At 33.3% G+C, this 17,658-nt stretch overlaps 2 protein-coding genes across 2 annotated transcripts; one reads left to right on the forward strand and one right to left on the reverse strand.

Moving 5' to 3' along the window:
• Window positions 1–44: 44 nt before the first annotated feature.
• On the forward strand, window positions 45–17,224 carry LOC132731169 (F-box/LRR-repeat protein 15-like). The gene is made up of 5 exons (XM_060717295.1): window positions 45–124; window positions 10,027–10,176; window positions 10,920–11,477; window positions 12,332–12,463; window positions 14,879–17,224. The coding sequence occupies exons 2-5, from the start codon at window positions 10,067–10,069 to the stop codon at window positions 15,066–15,068; spliced, it is 990 nt and encodes a 329-aa protein (XP_060573278.1). The 5' UTR covers window positions 45–124; window positions 10,027–10,066; the 3' UTR covers window positions 15,069–17,224.
• LOC132731165 (uncharacterized) lies at window positions 2,517–3,917 on the reverse strand. Its single transcript, XM_060717292.1, has 3 exons — window positions 3,604–3,917; window positions 3,245–3,421; window positions 2,517–3,057 (listed from the first exon to the last, which is right to left on the reverse strand). The coding sequence occupies exons 1-3, from the start codon at window positions 3,664–3,666 to the stop codon at window positions 2,560–2,562; spliced, it is 738 nt and encodes a 245-aa protein (XP_060573275.1). The 5' UTR covers window positions 3,667–3,917; the 3' UTR covers window positions 2,517–2,559.
• Window positions 17,225–17,658: the final 434 nt, after the last annotated feature.

Here is a 17,658-nt window from a genome sequence, read left to right on the forward strand (position 1 = left end):
GTCGCTCGTTTTATTAACGAATCAAATTTTATTTTACATAAATAGTTAAATCATACTACAACAACAACATTGGAAAATGCCGATAGACTGAATTTAACTTTTCTACATTGTAAATTCAACACTGGTGAGATACTAATAAATTGAAATTGCAAAGCTAATACTGTAGACCGTGCCAGAAATTGTGATTAACTCATTTTTCAGATTCTGCACGAATGCAACATCAAGCAAAGTAGATCGATTATTTAGTTAGGATGGTCCCCTTATTATTTCCTGCAAATTGTACACATAAAAAGAACTTGTATTTACTATTTTAATAAATTGTGTTGAACTGTCACATCTTTGCCTTTAAAATACACCTGTCATTCATAAAATAACTAAATGATTTAAATTAGAATCATCTATGGTCATTCAGCCAAAAAAGCAGCACTTCCACTTTCACATTAATGGTGGAAACATTTGATTGGTCCCGTTCAGTGTGTAAAGAAACACATTTTCTGATTGCACCGGAATGGGCAAGGACGCAGTACCCGCGGGGAGTACTTATAATAACTTAAACTTGAAATTTTAACTTGTTAATTTTACAATTTAAATATAATAAAATGTTTTAAGCTGTAACTTAACCATTGATTTTTAGCTCACCTGAGCACAACGTGCTCATGGTGAGCTATTGTGATCCCCCAACGTCCGTCGTTGTGCGTCGTCAACAATTTCTTTAAACAACATCTCAAAAACCAATGATTGCACAATAACCAAACTTTTAGGTGGTCCCCTGCCAAAGTTGTTCAAATGGTTCCGGTCTGTTCCATAAGTATGTCACGGGCTAGAAAATTAGTTTAAATTATGCAAACTTAAAAAAACTTCTTGTCTGAATGTACATGGCCTAGAGCTTTGATATTTGGTACATATACTCAACATAACTAATTCCGCGTCATCATTTATTTCACGGTAATGGCATATTTTCATGTCACCAGTTTTAAAATTGGTCAGAATGTCATATTTTATTCATACACCTAAACAACAAAGTTTTTGTGCAAAATAGTTAACATATCTAGTTTTTTCGTAAAATAGAGCAACATTTCACAAATTTCTGCAAAAAGCAACAATAGTCCATTAAGTTTATTTTTTTATCAATGTGGTCATATTTTCTTCCCAGGTCCGATACTCGTGCCTGTGATCATTAGCAGTAATGCAGGTTAAAAATCCCTCTGGGTCAATTTTAGATGTGCCACTAAATTCACCAATCAGAAAAAATTGGAGCCAATGGCTCTAAAGTTGGAGCCAATAATTCTGCAAGGGAGACATGCCTATCTTTGTTAAGATATGCTAGCAGTTATATATATCATTGTGATTACAAACACATATTTATAAAATTTTGATTTATTACAGTTGTTTATAATGTAAATAGACATATAAAAATGTGGATTTCAAATTCCATTTAAATAATTACACATGATGACAACATAAATTTAATAAAAAAAAGGTTGGAAGGTCCTGTTTTGCATTATAGCAGTTCTTATCTCTTATTCACTTTCACTGACTGGACTGCGCCAAGATCTTCCCAGCTTTCACTGCATTCTGGTGATCTACAGTATAAAATAAAGAAGAAAAAAACATTACAGTAACAGGTCAACAGTGGCTTTATATCAATCATTTGTGAAATTATTATTTTAATTGTCACTTGATTTAAGTGTACTTGTAAGTTGTCATATATTTTTATCGGTAATGTAACGATTCGCCACACTAACGATTCGCCACATAACGATTCGACACGGAGTAATAACGATTCGCCACAGTTAAATAACGATTCGCCACGTGTTCAAGTACAAAATTTTTCACACCTGTTTTCAAACTGTTGATGGAAAACATTTTGCTATTTTATATTTCATTTGTTAATTACATAAATTAATTACACTAAATACAGCTTTTATTGCATAAAAAGACACGAAAACCAAATATTTTATTAACAAAATTACATAACACAATTCATAACTTCGTTATTTATATAAACTGGAAAAAATATACTAACACCTTTTATAGGATAAAAATACATGAAAATAGAAATATTTTATTAACAAAACTACATAACACATTTTATAACTTCGTTATTTATATAATAACAACTTTTATAGAATAAAAATACATGAAAATAAATATATTTTATTACCAAAATTACATCACACATTGCCGATGAGAAAAACTTCGTTATTTATATATCTGGATAATTATACGAAAACAGCTTTTATTGAATAAAGACACTTAATCATATATATATATATTATTAACAAAACTACATTACACATTGTAGATAATTTATATAACTAACATATTTTATTACAAAATTTACATTTTTAAAACTTAAACCTGAAAAAGAATAGTATAAACAGCTATTGAATAGAAGCGCATAAAAACATATTTTATTACCAAAATTACGAAAAGCAATTCTATAGCCAGAAAAAAACATACAAGAAATAGCTTTTTTATTTTAACATATTAACATTACACATTGTTAACAGAAAACAAGTAGTGTCCAGTTGTGAGGGAACTCTTATACACCGTTGTTTATGCGGGACCATACAGGGCTGCACAAGCATCAAGCAAAGCGCTGGTGGTAATTGTTCTTAATCTGTACTGTTCCCAAAGGGCCCACAGTCGTCCTTGAATCTTCTTCGTCTGCTTGGTTTGATATCGTTTAAGTTTCTTCTCTTTCACCAACTTCGTCTGAATTTTCACATCTGCTGCTTCCTTATATAGAAGGGATATCAAAACGTAGAATGGAAGGTTCCCTTTCCTGGCTCGTCTGTTCAGTTTGTTATGCCAGCCTTCACAGTCGTTATTGGTTCTCACAGATCGTCCAAACTGACACCACGATTCCACAGGCCAAATGACGTTGTTGATCCAGGTATTCTCGATGTAGTTGATGTAGGCGTCTGTTTCTGGGGTTGAACTCTTCGACTTCAGATACTGGAAAGCTGGTCTAATGTCGTCTGCTGGCAGAAGTGGGAGGGAAAACGTCTTCCTTAAAAGTTGATAAACATCATTCTGTTCACTGTAAGCTGTCTGTAAATAAAAAAAATACAGATAAATTATTATGATTCATGTATATATAAGATATATGAGAGACTGACTTTTATAGACATGGAACAATTAATTTAACTAATAAAATTTATTTATTTTACAAACATAATTTTCTTATAAACGTGATTCATTCTATAAATTATTATAGCAAGTAGCGTAATATAGATACCTGTAGACCAAGTTCTTGTACTTTACGGAAGAGGGCCTGTCCGAAATGAAACGCACAGCCTTTAATGTGGGGATCCTCAAACACGTCTCTTAGCCCCTGCCACATTCCTGCTTCAAAATCAACAACGAATGTTTCAACGCATCGCCCAGGTGTTAGATTGCTGATCGCTCGGAAGACCTGAAAAAAATTAACCAGTAATAACTGTAGTTTATAGTTTGTATCAAACAGAATAATGTAGGAAAAAATCAACAAAATAAAGATAGAGATGTTGTTTTTTTTTTTTGCAAGAAATACAGTTTGCTGAATGTCATCATTTTATTTACAACTCAAGTAAACATTAATTATTAATATTTCATTACCTTTTTATAGTCACGCCGTTTTTTCCCAGACATTAGTACAAAACATAAAGGGACCTGCTTCATGTTTTCCCCGGACTTGATGAAAGCGTGAACAGACAAAAGTTGAGTGAAGGGAGTCTTCACCACTTTGAATGTACCGTCGATGTACCATGACTTCGCTCTGGAGAGAAGGCTGAGCTGTACGTCTGTAGACAGGATAATATGTTTTCGGTCCTTCACCGTCACTGTTTCCCGGTAGAAAGGTTCTTCTATTGTTCGACCAAGGTATTCCTCGTCAATCTGAAAAATATAAAATATTATAATTTAAATTATAACAATAATAATATTCGTATTCACGTTTATATATACATGTATATAAATGTATAAAAAAATATTTTAATTGTGATTGCTTTAATTTATATAAACTCTTTATATTTTTGTTTTTTTATACTTATGTATATGTTTTACATCAAGATTAAAATATGTATGATTTATACCTCAAAATCAAGAGTTGTTGTTGTGCGCGACTGCACATCTGGTAAAGTGCCTGATCTGTGGTTCGAGAGGCTTCTGGTTGATTGGCGTCTTGTAGTGAATCTGTTACGTTCTTCACAATTACTGGTGCTGTTTCGAAAATATCGGTGACGGCAACCTCCTTCAACTGGAAATATAAATTGATTTAATACATATATCATATATATTTGTTATATATTGCATGTGAGAACAATGAAAACATATGATAATTATTTATTCATTTTCCATTTATTTCTTTAATATTTTGGTTTCAGTGTAATTAAAATTCATGTTAAACTAGCCTGGTTTTCTTACATATGCTATAAATATCTTCATTTTTTTCCTTGTGATGACAGCTTTAAATTTTGATTTAGAAAATGGTTGAGTATTGTAATCATTGAATATATTGATGATAACGTTACCTTCTTTTTCACTTGAACTGACACGCTCAGTCCAGGTTTAGACGGATGACTGTGACCAACACTTGATGGGTGAAACGAATCCCCTTTCTGTTTAACGATAGCGCTACACTTTAAGTCCTTTCTTCTAACACTACACCGCCACTCTACAACGCCTGAATTGAATGTTCTATTGATAACAAACGAATACCCATCCGATGTCACCAATTTCGGTTTCCCTCGTTCAGTACCCTTCTCTATTACTTCGTAAATCACTTCTGATGCTGATGGTACCCCCACAACAGTGTCATCGGGAATATCAGTCTCTATATTGTCAGGTTCAATATCTCTAACGGTCCCTGGCACGTCAAATGTACTGGTGTTGTCGGCGCGAACGTAATCACTAATTTCTTCTATCATGGAGACACTAGAGTTACAGACTGGTTCTGGCACTTCCAGATCACAATAGATCATTGTCACATCTTCACAGTTGTCGACTTCCATCGGTTCTACCTCCATTGACTCGTCATCAAAACGGCAAATTGCGCATATAAAATGCAGATCAATATTACCCTCTACGGCTGCATCGTAGTCTTGCTGAGAAATACCTGCAACAATAAAAAATAATGTTTTAACAAAGCACATTTTTTATTAGTTATATTAACAAAGCACATTTTTTTATTAGTTATATTATTTTATCTATTTAATATGTATGAAGCTTAGTAAATTTAAAAAAAATAGAACAAAAAAAAAAAACAGTAAACATTTTGACATTGTTCATTTTCGCAATATTAAACTTTTTTTAATATAGTATGTAATATTTCATCTTAAAATTAATCATACCTGTGTTTCCACATTTTATATGCCATCTTTGACACTTGTCACATGTTACAGCACGTGAGTTACTGTAGATACGTCTTAAACAGAATGAACAAGGAGGAGCAGGCATGATTTTGTTTTCGTTATTTTTCGTTTGTATACTATTTTGTGTATGATTTTAAGTTGTGCAAGATGGTGTTTTTAAACCCTCTAAAACGTCATATATCGCTCAAATTAATTTGTTAACAAACATAAGCTTAATTACCGCATTGTTTTGAAAACTGCTCACGTTGTCAGCTAAATAAAGGATTATTTCGGCGTCAATTAAATATTTCTACAACAATCCTAAGGTGATTGGCTTGCTTAGATTAAAGGTGTGACAAATGTTTTAGATGTGCGTTCTTTAATCAATTATCGTAAATCAATTTTCAAAACACATGTTTTGCAATACTTTTTTTTAAAAATATTTGACTTATATATATAATTTATGAAATATGTATTTTTATAAATATATATAAATATATATTCTATTTTTTTTCAACATATAATTACTTTCTTGTAAATGTACTCCTGTAATAATGTTACTTTGATAAATTGAAATTCCTCGATGGGGGCCTTAACTTCATATTACTTGTATTAAGAAACATTATTAAATTATTGTCATTGTCAAATTATTAAAACAAAAGGAAAAAGTTTGTTGATTACTAAAAAAATCATTTTTATAATCATACTGTGGCGAATCGTTATTTAACTGTGGCGAATCGTTATTACTCTGTGGCGAATCGTTATGTGGCGAATCGTTAGTGTGGCGAATCGTTACTAATTCTTTTTATCTTATGTTGGAGCCAGTAAAATTCGCCAATTAAAGATTTTATGTGCCAGAATTAATATTTTGGTTCCATAAGCAAGCAACAGTGGGAACCCTGGTAATGGACCATTTACATATGTTTTTAACTTTGTATTGTTTGTTTAAAAGTCATTCCAGGTATTAAGTACTTAAAAACAAAGATGGTTGCCATTCATATGAGGTTATTTACGTACAAAATTATTGTTCGAATTTGGAAAAAGAATTACTCCAAAATATTTGTAAGAAAGAAATATGTTTGTATGTTACTTTAAAATCAGATGGTGAATGCAAGAAATCTTTGCTTAACTATTTCAACATTGCTTCAAATATAATATTTTGTTCAGAAACATTTTATTCAGATTTATATACAATTTTGTGTTAAATAATTGAGAAACATTCTTTTGTATAATTTTTTCAAGAGTGGACATTAAGATTGTTGAAACAAGATAATTTTATCATTTATGATTATTTATATAAAATATATAATTAGATATATAGCTTTATACAGTTAAAGCTATGTAATGAGAAAATATAAATCGACAAAATGTTGTATTATAATTAGGAATGACAAACACTGAGTTCATGGGAATGTTTATTGAAGAATATGGACTTAAGTAAATAAGTATCAAATTATTTAGTACATGAAAGAAATTATAATACAAAACAAGAGCGATCAGTGATCACATGTGTCGCCTCATGATGGCTAATTTCATGTTGGGACAAGTTTTGTGACAGACTGACAGACAGACGGACAGTGCACAACTAGACTTGGTACTGATCATTCCTGTAAAATTTGGATAAAATTGCGCCTGTAGTTTATGAGGAGTTAAGTCCGGACAAGGTTTTGTGTATCTGGCAACACACAGAAAAAAACCACCTTTCTATCAAAGGGCCATAACTCGGCCAAAAATCATTCAACCGGAAAACCCATGCAATATGCACAAGGACTTGAGCTACAGATCAATTCTGTAAAGTTTCATTGAAATTGCATTAGTGGTATGATGAAGAGAAGTAGTCCGGACAAACTTTAAAAATAAAATTTTTTAAAGGGCCATAACTCTGACAAAAATCATTGAACCAGAAAATGCTGACAATATGCACAACTAGACTTGGTACTGATCATTCCTGTAAAGTTTGGATGAAATTGCACCAGTAGTTTATGAGGAGTAGTCCGGACAAGCTTTTGTGTATCTGGCAACACACAGAAAAAAAACACCTTTCTATCAAAGGGCCATAACTCGGCCAAAAATCATTCAACCGGAAAACCCGTGCAATATGCACAAGGACTTGAGCTACAGATCAATTCTGTAAAGTTTCATTGAAATTGCATTAGTGGTATAAGAGAAGTAGTCCGGACAAACTTTAAAAATAAAAATTATTAAAGGGCCATAACTCTGACAAAAATCATTGAACCGGAAAATGCTGACAATATGCACAACTAGACTTGGTACTGATCATTCCTGTAAAGTTTGGATGAAATTGCACCAGTAGTTTATGAGGAGTAATCCGGACAAGTTTTGTGACGGACAGACAGACGGACGTTCTCACAGGACAGTAATTATGTGGCTACTCTATTGTTCTCTCTATTGTTCTTTTTAGCAACACAAAAGAAAATAGCCACATAAAAGCATTAAGGAATGAATGACATCAAAGAGAAAGAACAGTTACCTACTGTCCCTCTAGCCACATAATTACTCTCCTGTGAGTGCGGACAGACAGACAGACCACGGAGAAGTGATCCCTATATGTCACCACTACTCCGTAGAGGCGACACAAAAAAGACATTAATATGCAGGGCTGATCCTGGAGGGTGATACCGGTGAAAACTTTGCCTTGTATGTTTCAAATACAAACAGTTGTTAAAACAGTTACATGTATTCAAATTCATTAAATTAACTTGGAAAGTCTTCTGATGCCCTTCTTAGAACTTTTCAACTATAATATGATATCCAGCTTACTGCACTGAATGGAAAACGTTCACCAAATTTCACAAAAAATCACCAATCAACAATACAATAATTTTTATGCCCCCGCCATGTAATGGCCGGGGCATATAGTGTTACCCTGTTCCGTCATTCCGTCATTCCGTCCTTCCGTCATTCTGTCATTCCGTCATCATCAGTTTCCGTTCATTATCTTAAGAACAGTTGCACACATTCAACTCAAATTTGACATATGGATATGTCATGAGAAAATACAGGTCAAGTTCGAATTTGGTCATGGTTCGATGATTTTTGGCAGAGTTATGCCCCTTTTACTTTGAAAATAATATGAAATTTTCAGTTTCCGTTCATTATCTCCCCAACGGTACAACACATTCAACTCAAACTTGACATATGGATATGTCATGAGAAAATACAGGTCAAGTTCGAATTTGGTCATGGTTTGATGATTTTTGGCAGAGTTATGCCCCTTTTACTTTGAAAATGATATGAAATTTTCAGTTTCTGTTCATTATCTCCCCAACGGTACAACACATTCAACCCAAACTTGATATATATGGATATGTCATGAGAAAATACAGGTCAAGCTCGAATTTGGTCATGGTTCGATGATTTTTGGCAGAGTTATGCCCCTTTTACTTTGAAAATAATATGAAATTTTCAGTTTCTGTTCATTATCTCCCCAAAGCTACAACACATTCAACTCAAACTTGACATATGATTGTGTCAAAGGAATGCGCAGGTCAAGTTCAAATATGGTTGTGGTTCAATGATTTTTAGCAGAGTTACGCCCATTTCACTTTGAAAGTAATATGAAATTTTCAGTTTCCGTTTATTATCTCCCCAATGGTACAACACATTCAACTCAAATTTGACATATGGATACGTTTTTGGAATGCCCAGGCCAAGTTTGAATTTGGTCATGGTTTAATGATTTTTGGCAGAGTAATGCCCCTTTCACTTTGAAAATAATATGAAATTTACAGTTTCTGTTCATTATCTACCCAACAGAGTTACATATTCAACTTAAATTTGACATATGGATATGTCAAAGGAATGGGCAGGTCAAGTTGGAATTTGGTCATGGTTTGATGATTTTTTGGCAGAGTTATGTCCCTTTCACTTTGAAAATAATATAGATACATCTTAGGAATAAGCAGTTTAAGTTTGAATTTGGTCGTGGTTCAATGATTTTAGACAAACTTATCTTTCCTGAATGTTGGAAAAATTTTGAACTTTCAGTTTCAGCACTCATACTTTTAGCCATTATTTTGGCTACAAATATGCAATATGCTATTTTTAAAAGGTTAAGACTGATTAATTTCAGTGCCTTGAACATTGTATGAAAATGGTTTGTGTTAACATTGAAAAGTTTTAAGGGCTTTGAACTTAAAATGAAAAAAATAATTAATGCACCATCTGAAATTTTGGCTGCATGCGGGGGCATCCGTGGCATGATGACACATTTCTAGTTTCTAATAGCCTTACTTTATACCTGAGTAAACTTTATAAATAAATCTTTAAATGTGTTTTTAAATTGAAGTAATCTTAGGGGTAGATTTGGAGCATCTGTGGATATCTTGGGGTATTTAGACTGACCGCAGTGCGAGTCCAAACTTTTGGTGATATTTTTGTCAATATGTTTGGCTGAAAAAAACAAAATTCTTTGATAAAAATCTTCGTATAGATATAAATATTACCTAAGTCCATACATTTTGGAAGTGTGAACACCCTTTTTGGTAGTAAAAAAGCACATAGACTCTTGCCAGTTTTCACAAATATAAAGAATAAATGTATTTTCAAAGGCAATAAACTATTAAAAATAGGTAAACTTGATATAATTTTTGTCAATAAATGAAGGTACTGGTAAACGAAATAAATTTTCCTGGTATCATTCAGATCGTGACTTGATGATTTGTTTTAGGAATGGTGACATTGTGATACAAAATTGAAACAGCTGAATAATGTCAGCTACAGAGAATAGAGCAGGTTGCCATGGGGATCATGATGTAACCGGAGAAATACAAGAAGATAATGTAACTTCTAAGGAGGCAGTGGATAATTATGGTGCATGGTATGAGATTATAGTTAATTTGTCTCTACTCTTTATTCTGGGGGAAATATCAGATATAGTCTTGAAATCAGAATATTGTAACAAATAAAGCAGAAAACTATTAACTAAGCTCTCATTTTGTGTTTTGCAAAATCAGTTTAAGATGTTATCATGCTTGTTGATGTAATATGGTTGTTTACCCCACTGAAGTTTAAACATAATTCAACTTACTTATTTAAATTATAACATTTTCGCATGGTATAGTATTACGGCCATATGGTATGTCCAACCTGTTTATTTATAGTCTGTATTATACAGTGAGTGTCAAAGTTGACTAAAATAAGAATTAATAATTAAAGGGTGTATCTCACTCACTTATTTACGGTCTCTTTCATTTTAGATTGGTAACTGAATACATTTGTACTTTTTGAGCTGTGATTTGAATTTAATACAATCTCATTTGAGTAGCTTTTGAGATAGCTTTTGAAAAATTTAATTTTACATAGTTGCTTTTACTAACATGCAGGTATGAGATTATTGTCTTTTGTCCTATTCTATGTATTTTAAGCTGTGTGCCATCAAAGTTTTAAAGTGATATGCACCATAACAGTGATAACTATTTCATCATTAAGATTAACATTGCCTATAATAATTGATACAAATTAAAGTTTAAATAAGATCTGCATATTGCTTAAACAAATCATGATCTTGGACAGGTTAATACATGACTCTTTTATAAGCTTATTTACGATTTTTTTTTTCAGTGGAGATCATTATGATGAAATGTCTTCAACAACATTGTTTGATGTGCCATGGGATGATGTTTTATTTCAATACATTCTACCATTATTGCCAGTACAAACTTTGTTCCAATTACGACGCGTTTGTACCACTTCATTGCTCATGATCAAAGAATACTTCAGCCAGAGTAAAGAAATAAATATTGCCAGAATAGCTGGTAAAGTGACTGCAAAGGCTTTCCATATATTGACAGACGAAAATACAAATTTACTGCGTCTGAATTTACGTAATTCAAAGGGATGGCTATCAGACGAGTTATTGATACCAGTTTTAAAATGCAATCCTAAACTACAATTGTTAGACTTGACTAATTGTACTAGTGTTTCGAACGCAGTACTCCAGTGTGCCGCAGTGCATTGTCCGGGTTTGAAGAAGTTAATGTTACGGGATTGTGTCTGGTTAAGTCCAGAAGGCGTGACTGTGATAGGTTTATACTGTAAAGATTTGGAAACAATTGACTTTAATGGATGTTGGAATGTCAATGACGAGTCTTTGTCTGTGCTAGTTTCAAGTTGTCCAAGGTAAGTAAAATAATAAATGAGCCGCGTCATGACAAAACCAACATAGTGCGTTTGCGACCAGCATGGATCCAGACCAGCCTGCGTATCCTTGCAGTCTGATCAGGATCCATGCTGTTCGCTATAAGTTTCTCTACTTGTAGTAGGGTTGGTAAGCGAACAGCATGGATCCTGATCAGACTGCACGGATGCGCAGGCTGGTCTGGATCCATGCTGGTCGCAAACCCATTATGTCGGTTTTGTCGTGACGCAGCTCAAATATCTTATGGTCAATGCTTATAAACATCCATTAAATACAAGTATATTTATGACAAGTACATGACTTTGTAGTAGGTTGAACAAATCAATCGATGTAAATTTAACAACCATATCACAAAAAATTTTGCTTTATGTTATTTCTTATGGAAGGCCTGTATTTGTGTTGTAAGTATTAAAGTAAAATACATGTGTGTAAAAATCTAAAAGACTGAAGTGGATCGATTGATACAATATAAATGTCATATGTGAATACTTCTGTAAATGAAATTTCAAATTTAGCTGATTTTTCCTTAGATTGCTGTGTCTGAGTCACTTGAGTTGACTTTATAAAATTTTCATTCCTCTGTTTAGTTATTATAATTATCTTTAAATAAAGCTCATTATGACATTGTGCCAATTTGTGGACACTCAACAAAACATTGTGCCAATTTCCCGACACACTAAATGAAAATCAAACTGTGCCACTTTGTGTACACTATATGACATTGACATCTGATACAAGATTTTTTTTCTGAAATCTTAAGGAATGATGATGAATTTTTCGTTTTTACCACACACATTCTTTCAGCCATAACTTAATTATTTTTGTTGTTATTTAGATTGAAATCCATTCAGCTTGCGAAGATATATGGACTAACAGACAACTCAATGACAGTACTAGCTAAATGTAGCAGTCAGTTATATCATTTAAACATTCAAGGATGCTGGAGAATCACAGATGACAGTATCAGGTATCTAACATTCTTATATTTTATATCCTTTGTTACATACAGTTAGAATTTTCTAGAGCATTCTACACAGATACCTGCTTGTACTTGAAAAGTGCAAAAAGGTCATCTGAGGGTCTCCGTTAACTTGTTAGTTTAATGAGTAAGTTGCTAAAGTTAGATTTCTGCGTTGTTTGTAATGATGTAGGGATGTAGTTTAAAACCAATTGAAAACAGAACCCGCTGGATCCTTTGTCAACACAGTATAGAGCCAGGCCAGTCAGCACATCCATTCAGTCTATACTGTTGACTAATTGATCTAAGTACATGTATCCCTAAAATAGATTATGGACAGTTCCGAAAATGTTTTACTTTAAGTGCTGAATTTATTCACTTCAAAATACAAGTCTTAACTTCATAATTATGTCTCCCCTACCTCGGGGGGAGACATATTGTTTTTGCCCTGTCCGTCCGTCAGTCCGTCCGTCCGTCAGTCCGTCCGTCCATTCTTCGTTTCCGGACGATAACTAGAGTTCCTTTTGACCTACAGCTCTCAAACTTCATAGGATGAATGGTCTTATTGAGCAGATGATCCCTACTGTTTTTGGGGTCAGTAGTTCAAAGGTCAAGGTCACAGTGACCGTTGGTCAATTTCTCATTTCCGGATGATAACTAGAGTTCCTTTTGACCTACAGCCCTCAAACTTCATAGGATGATTGGTCTTATAGAGCTGATGATCCCTATTGTTTTTGGGGTCAGTAGGTCAAAGGTCAAGGTCACACTGACCGTTGGTCAATTTCTCGTTTCCAGATGATAACTAGAGTTCCTTTAGACCTACAGACCTCAAACTTCATAGGATGATTGGTCTTATTGAGCAGATGATCCCTATTGTTTTTGGGGTCAGTAGTTCAAAGGTCAAGGTCACAGTGACCGTTGGTCAATTTCTCGTTTCCGGATGATAACTAGAGTTCCTTTTGACCTACAGCCCTCAAACTTCATAGGATGATTGGTCTTATAGAGCAGATGATCCCTATTGTTTTTGGGGTCAGTAGGTCAAAGGTCAAGGTCACAGTGACCGTTGGTCAATTTCTCATTTCCGGATGATAACTAGAGTTCCTTTTGACCTACAACCCTCAAACTGGGGGGAGACATATTGTTTTTGCCCTGTCCGTCCGTCAGTCTGTCCGTCCGTCAGTCCGTCCATTCTTCGTTTACGGACGATAACTAGAGTTCCTTTTGACCTACAGCTCTCAAACTTCATAGGATGAATGGTCTTATTGAGCAGATGATCCCTATTGTTTTTGGGGTCAGTAGTTCAAAGGTCAAGGTCACAGTGACCGTTTGTCAATTTCTCGTTTCCGGATGATAACTAGAGTTCCTTTTGACCTACAGCCCTCAAACTTCATAGGATGATTGGTCTTATAGAGCTGATGATCCCTATTGTTTTTGGGGTCAGTAGGTCAAAGGTCAAGGTCACACTGACCGTTGGTCAATTTCTCGTTTCCGGATGATAACTAGAGTTCCTTTAGACCTACAGACCTCAAACTTTGGTCTTATTGAGCAGATGATCCCTATTGTTTTTGGGGTCAGTAGTTCAAAGGTCAAGGTCACAGTGACCGTTGGTCAATATTTCTCGTTTCCGGATGATAACTAGAGTTCCTTTTGACCTACAGCCCTCAAACTTCATAGGATGATTGGTCTTATAGAGCAGATGATCCCTATTGTTTTTGGGGTCAGTAGGTCAAAGGTCAAGGTCACAGTGACCGTTGGTCAATTTCTCATTTCCGGATGATAACTAGAGTTCCTTTTGACCTACAACCCTCAAACTTCATAGGATGATTGGTCTTATTAATCAAATGATCCCTATTGTTTTAATGGTCAGTAGGTCAAAGGTCAAGGTGACCGTTGGTTAATTTAGACCTACAACCCTCAACATTGTAATTTGAGTTGTCTTTCAATAGTGTAAAAAAATCTGACAATATGAACGTTTGTTTCAAGTATCATCAAAATCCTTTAAAGGTTTGAAGAATTATGGAGCAGACACAATTTCATTTAATTTCATTTGTGAAACTATATATGATATGACCATCAAGTGCAATTTCGTTTGACGCCCGCCTGCCATACGCTGATTGAATAACCAGGATTTTCAAAATTGAATACCTGGTTAAAAACAAACAGTTTAGGAAGCATCTTCTCATACAACCTTAACAATAGAAACCATCCATAGACAGCCTTCATTGAAGTGACTACCGGGTATTTACATTATCTTATCTCCATTTCCATTCCTGTTTCCATTCACAGTTATTCTCAGCAGTGGGGGAGACATGCGCTTTTTTACAAAAGCATCCTCTAGTTTAATTCAGTAATACAAGACTTAGTCTTAACTTGATAATTTAATTGAGTAATACAATTACTAAAACATTGTTGTTGTTATTTCAGGTTTCTAGCAGAATATGGTAAAAACCTGAAGATGTTACAGATACGTGAATGTCATCAAGTAACGGAAATGACATTAGGGAAACTTCGTGAAAATGGTGTAAAAATGGATAAATTGTCTCCACCAAGCACAAGACCGCGAATAAATCAACTGTTGTGGAGTATGCGGCATAAATTAAATGTCCAGATGTGAATATTATTTCAGATATAACATAAACATGTAATATGAGTAAATGATTGGCTGGGAGTGATAGCATTACAAAAGAAATACTCCTAAATCTACAGCAAGTTGAAAATGGGTGTAGAAGCTACAATCGGAACATCTTAGGCTGGCCCTCAACAGCATATCATTATCATTTTGAATAAATATTATGGGAGTCAGAATGTATACATGTAAATGGAACATTATCATACATGTATTTAAAGTGCTTTAGAACAATATGTTTCTAAAGTGTTTGATTGAAGAGGCCAATATTTTTTACCGTATTTGCTTGTCTTCTGAATTTCATTTGATATTTGAAAATGTGATGACAGAAAAATTTACCAAAGAGGCTGTCAAAAATATTCAGCTATGTGAATGTACATAATCAGTCTTTCAGTATACAAACATCGAAAAAAGTTGCAGTGTGTTAGCTCAATGGTACCGTGGCATAGAGATGATATGTGTAAGTTTTTATTTATCGTGTGCACATGATGTGCTATAATACTATCTTTTGTGCACAACATAGTTTCTTGTGTGCACTACATAGTATCTTAGTAACTTGTGCCCACAATTTAATTATCTTGTGCACACGACATAGTATCTCATGCACAGGACAAATAATATAACATGATATATGATACATAAAAACACGCACATGTCATCTCAGTGCCACTTTATAATAGAGTTATCTTCTATGGAAAATATTAATCATATGTACATGTTTGTAAGAGAAAAATTGTAAAGAGCCATATCTTGGAACTTGTTATTTAGGTTTTGTAAATCAAGTTTACATAAGTATACATGTATATGCACACATCCTGTAAAATGATATCAAAATCAACAAGAGCATTTTTAAAGTAATTCATTCTTCTATTTTGTAATAAAGATTTTGCAAAGGAAAATTTCTGTTCAGAGCCATAATTACATATATACATGTATCTCAAAACTGGTCTGTTAGAATTAAAGGGAACTTTGAATTGAATTTAATGTATAACTATATTGGTAAGTATACAGAACCTATGGAAATCCCCTAAAGCATAATTGTTTACAGAAATTGTCCTGTGTTACAGAATCTAAACCAATACCATACACAGAATGATGGTCCTCACACAAGTAACATAGATCACATCAAGCTTGGATAGTAAATCACTAGAGTATGTTTTTATCTGCCCAATATTATTTATACATGTAGTGATCTCTGTACTTTTTTATGTCAGAATCCATTTAATGTTTTCTCCAAAAATGTAAATGTTTCTTTCTTTGTTGTGTCTGTAAGTGTAAAATATTTGTTACAGAGTATTATTTTGTTAAATGTCTGTATAGAAGGCATTAACAAAAATTAAGATTTTATTTTCTCAGAGGAATGATAAAATAATGTATGTCTAATAATGTTTAGTTTAATTTTCTTGCATAGGCCTCTAAGAATTGTTTTATTTAAAATGATCAGAATTCAATTTTGTTACACAAATCTGGTAACTTAGGCAACAAAAATGTTTTTTACAAGATTTCAAAACACATAAGTTAATTGTTAGAAGGATTTAATGTGGAAGGAAAGACAATAATTCTGTTTATCCTTGGAAACTGATCTGTATTTACAAAATATTAAAGCTGCATGCCTCCAAATGAGTCAAATATTTCAAGAAAATCAAACTTGAGAAAAATGTACTAAGACTTTAAGAAAAGTAAAAAGATTCGAGTGACATTACCCGTCAAATTGTCATGTGTGATAAAGGACTGATTTTGCAGTAATTTATCACCATTTTTCTACTGCTTGACTAAAGCAGTCAGGGCTATTTTTGCATATTTTGACCTCGTAGAAAGTAATGTTGATTATAAGTGCCATTTGCAGTACATTTTTTGTTCACTTCACAATATTTTATAAATAAATTTTCAAAATTTTCATGAAAATTAGAATTAATCTGGAGGCATGCGACTTTAAGTTTATTAGTCATAGGCATTTGATTCAAGATTTCTTCAGGACAGCCATGGACAATGGGTTATATTGCAATACAATGGCTTTATAATACAAAGGTTTGCAGTATGATATCTTAACTTTGTGAGACAGCAGAATTATATGATTATAAACAAATGTTTTGTTACAATATTGTTAAATATATCTTGTTATAAAGTGATGTTTTCTATTGTAATATAGCTTTTGTTATCTCTTATCCTTCAAAACTATTCAAGGTCAAGGAAATAACATTATTTTACTATTTATAAATTTATACAAATAGTTTCATTAGGCTTTTTACCCTTTAACTTTCAAATTAATTTTTTTAAAAGAACAGTGAGAAGTTCAATACTAAGAGGATATTTTTTCGTTTTCGTGAAATATGGAATATATTTTCACTCAACATGATAAAATGCCACATATTTTCACGAGCCGGGACGAAAAAAATAACCTTTTTATTTAATTTCATAATAAAAGAAAAATGGTAATGAACCCCCTTGCCCTTGACTTAGAAAAAATTTCCAATTTTCAAATTGTATAGCGCGTAACTAAAAAAATATTTGACCTTGTGTCATGAAACCTTACAGGAATGTTGATCAGCAGGTGTAGTTGTGCACCTGGGTATTTTCG

Source organism: Ruditapes philippinarum, unplaced genomic scaffold (assembly GCF_026571515.1).
Source record: "Ruditapes philippinarum isolate M1 unplaced genomic scaffold, ASM2657151v2 ctg1864_1_1_1_1, whole genome shotgun sequence".
In the NCBI taxonomy this organism is placed as follows: domain Eukaryota; kingdom Metazoa; phylum Mollusca; class Bivalvia; order Venerida; family Veneridae; genus Ruditapes; species Ruditapes philippinarum.